We start from the raw sequence: 3,808 nt of genomic DNA, 5'->3' as shown, positions 1-3,808 counted from the left end.
TCATAGAATAAGAAGACATTAGAGACAATTTATTTAATTTCTTCCTAGTATTGGAATTTAGTTTCACTTATTTTTCTTCAATCAACTAATAATCATCTTACAAAACACACCCTTAATTATTATTTTTTTAATTAATTCCGTAGTACTTAAGAGTTAAGATAACCCTTTTCCTTGCAGCACTGAATGGCTTCCTCAAATGTTTCCTCTGTCCCATACTTGAACTCAAATCCAGCGTCAATTAATTTCTGTGAGTTCAAATGTGGTACATTCTCACCCTTAATTTCCTTTATCGACCTAGAGAGATTGCAAAATGAAACTCTTAGGCATTAACTCATATAAACAATATAAAAAAAATATCAATATATTTTTTTTTAAGGACAATAAATACTTACTCTGGTGAAGGTATTTTAAATTCAGGGTGCTTTGAACGAATAATTTCAGCTATCTCTTCTAGAGTTACACTGCATGGTGAGCAATTGTATCTCCCTTTTGGATTTTGATGTTGAAGCAGAAAAATGTGTGCCCTTGCCAAGTCATCTACATGTGCTATTGGGAAACGAAGAAGAGTACCAAGTTGATCCAGGTTATCACGGCCTACACAATTAGCATCAATTTCCCTTTATCTATTAAGAACCTTACTAGATAAGTACACATATTTTTTTCATCATTTGAGAAAATCAACTTCAAAAAGATACAGAATGGGTAAAATTTAGATGAATTCGACATCAGTCAACCTATTAAGATTAGAACATATTAAGAACACTCGTAAAGTATATATAGATAGAGACCTGCTACACATACAAGCCTTTTTGGCTTACAAGCTATACAAGTTGCTTCAAGTTCAAGAAAAAAACACGCGCCCCTTCCACAACAGGTTCACTCTTCCTCTTCTTCCTCAATCAAAACGTAAACCATCAAGATTCAACGGACATTCGAAACAAACTATTACGATTCTGCAGAAACGTTCCAACTTCTCGCGAAGAGTAGAAGAAATCAAGAAGAAAAGATACAAATCTCCATCAAAATCACCAGAAAAAAGGAAGAAACATTATTCAAGGTACTGTTTTACTGTTCTTCTAGGTTTTTCTTCTAGATTGTCTCTGTCATGTGCCTCATCTTTAACCAGCAAAACATTAAAAGATTTCAGGAAGAAATATACTGCCTCCCCCTGTTTTGGGTGTATTTCTTAAATCCTTTGGGTGCATTTCTGTAATCCTTTGGGTGTATTTCTATAACCGTTTGGGTGTATTTCTATATCCTTTCTGTAACCGTTTGAGTGTATTTCTGTAATTGTTTGGATGTATTTATGTAATTGTTTGGGTGTATTTCTGAAGTTCCATTATCTTCAAAACGATTTCAAAGCTTGATTTCAGAAACCATGAAAATCGAAAAAAAGGAAGCAAAGAGACACAAAGGAGATCCAACAAATTTGGCAAAAAACTCGAAAAAAGAAACGAAATCTTTTGAAAAATGGAAGTTATATATTTGTGCATTAATTGATTTAAATTGATTTAAAATTCTATTAAAAAGGCACGTAACATAAGCAGCGTTTAATGGGTGAGTTTCGTTCAGACTTGTAAAGCTTGTAAATGCAAAACACTTGTATGTAGAGATTAATCCATATAGATAACGAGTTATAGGGAGAGAAAAATGCACACTGAGGTTAACATACTCTCTAGAAATTAGAAAACTTACCAAATAAAAGAGCCAGAGAGATGTGAACAGAATCAGGGAGTTTAGAACAAATGAAGGGTCCAAGAACCAAAGGAGGGATCAAAGACACAACTTCTAACCCATGTTGTTCTCCAAATTCAAGTGCTGCCTTCTCTGCCAGTGTCTTTGAAACACTGTTAAACCATAGAAATGGCTTTGTGTCACGAAGAAAATCAACATCACTCCAATAACTCTCATCCATTATTTCATGCTCCCTTGTGCGGTTATTATGGATCACAGCAGAGCCACTTGAGGTGTAAACAACTCTTTTAACAGTCTTAGAATTCAAACATGATTTTAGGATTCCCAAGACACCATCAACATTTGTTTTGATTATTGATTCTTGGGTTTGGTTTGATTGGGAAGAATAATTATTATCAATTGTTGGGCTAGAGGTTGCTGTGTGGAACACCCCAATGCATCCTTCAATTGCTGCATTGAAACTCTCTGGATTGTTGAGGTCAGCATTGAAAATTTGTAGCCTTTGAGGTGCACCAGGTAGATTTGTGAGGAAGGTAACATCTTTCTTGCTATTAGCTATAATTATTGACACAAAATAGAACAAAATTAAGTATATGTTGTGCTACAGAAATTGTTGCAAGAAAGTGAGAAATCTAACAAGTAATAATAGCCAAAGTGTGCTATGCAAAGTTAGAACAAAATAAAGAATACAAGCTAAGCTCCCTAACCAAACTAATCTATACACTACTAATGCACAATACTCATTTAAAAAAATGCTAAAATAAAAAAATCTCTCAAATTATTTTTTTGCTAAAAATAATATTATTAATTTATCAAATAAATTAGCCAGTGAGGTATAGTTCAAATGGCATAGTCTTCTTATATTCACTTAGAGGTTACAGGTTCGAATTTCACTCTTAACTTTAAAAAAAATTAAATGACAAAAATACTTTTAAAATATTTAAAAACATGCTAAAAATATCAAATATAAAGAAGAGATTAAGAATATTTTTGTCAACGAGTAAATAGTTCGAAGATATTTTGTGTGTTTTACTCTTTGAAAGGGTATCTCAAAACCATATTTCACCATTGAAACAGAGGGGTAACCCTAGTCACCTAACTAAATGGAAAATTTATATGAATTTCATTTGGGTATAGACACACTGTAAATAAAAATGATTGAGACAATCAGGGGGGAAAAATACTAGTGAATCCCATATTTTTTGTGGTGAAAATTGTAGATACCTAAATGAGATTTAAATAGCATTTTTTCATAAAAAATAGCATACTATTCTAAATTTAAAAAAATGAAAATAAAAAATCCTACCTGGACTTGATCTAATGGTAGTATTAACAGAGTAACCTTCATGAAGGAGTCTCTTGATGATAACTGAAGCAATGAATCCCGTACCTCCTGTAACACATACCCTTCCCTTCCTACCTTCCATTGATACAAAGAACTCCTTTCTTCTATTCTATATACTACGATATGCTTCTAAATATGATAGTTTCAATTCGCTTGATGATGGACTCTGAAATCAGAAACCTGCTTCTTCTTGTATATATTACATACAAAATTGAATTCTTAAAATTTACTTATTCAACTTTTCTATAAACTAGTATTTGTTTCTTATTTTTATTAACCAAATGGTAGTAATGTTTGTGGGTTAGGTGGAAAAGCTCTCGGCTAATTATATATGTTATCATCAAGTTTGCATCTCTAAACAAATACAAATAGACTTAGACTTAGTCTTTTAGGTTTGAATGTGAATTCTTTGTATAGAATTCTTTTTCTTAATCTTATGTTAAGATTTATTTATTTTAATAACAAAAATTAAAATTTGAACTTTTAGATCATATAATTTAATAATACTCCAGTATTATAAAATTATTTATTCAAAAATTTTGAAGTGATATGTAGATATATATAAATAGTTATAATTTATTTCTAACACATATATACTTGTTCGTAAAAAAAAAATAATTTAAAAACTTCAATAATTTTATTTAATTTTTTATGTACGATCTTAAAAGTTGTTGTCCGTATCGAAGGTATTAAAAGCGGCAGAATTCATAATAATAACCCAAAAATAAATATTAAATATTGTTCTTGTTATGATGCGTATGAATATAT

General features: G+C 30.9%; 1 protein-coding gene across 1 annotated transcript; it reads right to left on the bottom strand.

The window, feature by feature from the left end:
* LOC107625961 (vestitone reductase) lies at positions 1-3,357 on the bottom strand. The gene is made up of 4 exons (XM_016328714.2): positions 3,002-3,357; positions 1,696-2,250; positions 393-594; positions 1-294 (listed from the first exon to the last, which is right to left on the bottom strand). The coding sequence occupies exons 1-4, from the start codon at positions 3,120-3,122 to the stop codon at positions 147-149; spliced, it is 1,026 nt and encodes a 341-aa protein (XP_016184200.1). The 5' UTR covers positions 3,123-3,357; the 3' UTR covers positions 1-146.

Source organism: Arachis ipaensis, chromosome B02 (assembly GCF_000816755.2).
Source record: "Arachis ipaensis cultivar K30076 chromosome B02, Araip1.1, whole genome shotgun sequence".
Taxonomy (NCBI): Eukaryota; Viridiplantae; Streptophyta; class Magnoliopsida; order Fabales; family Fabaceae; genus Arachis; species Arachis ipaensis.
This window is presented reverse-complemented; position numbering and strand designations above follow the sequence as displayed.

Bases quoted from the DNA above. Each gene is read 5' to 3' on its own strand.
- LOC107625961 (XM_016328714.2), bottom strand. From the start codon at position 3,122: ATGGAAGGTAGGAAGGGAAGGGTATGTGTTACAGGAGGTACGGGATTC. The intron at 2,251-3,001 runs GTAGGATTTTTT...CAATAATTATAG, and splicing joins TACCATTAGATCAAGTCCAG to CTAATAGCAAGAAAGATGTT. The intron at 595-1,695 runs GTAAGTTTTCTA...CTAATTGTGTAG, and splicing joins CTCTCTGGCTCTTTTATTTG to GCCGTGATAACCTGGATCAA.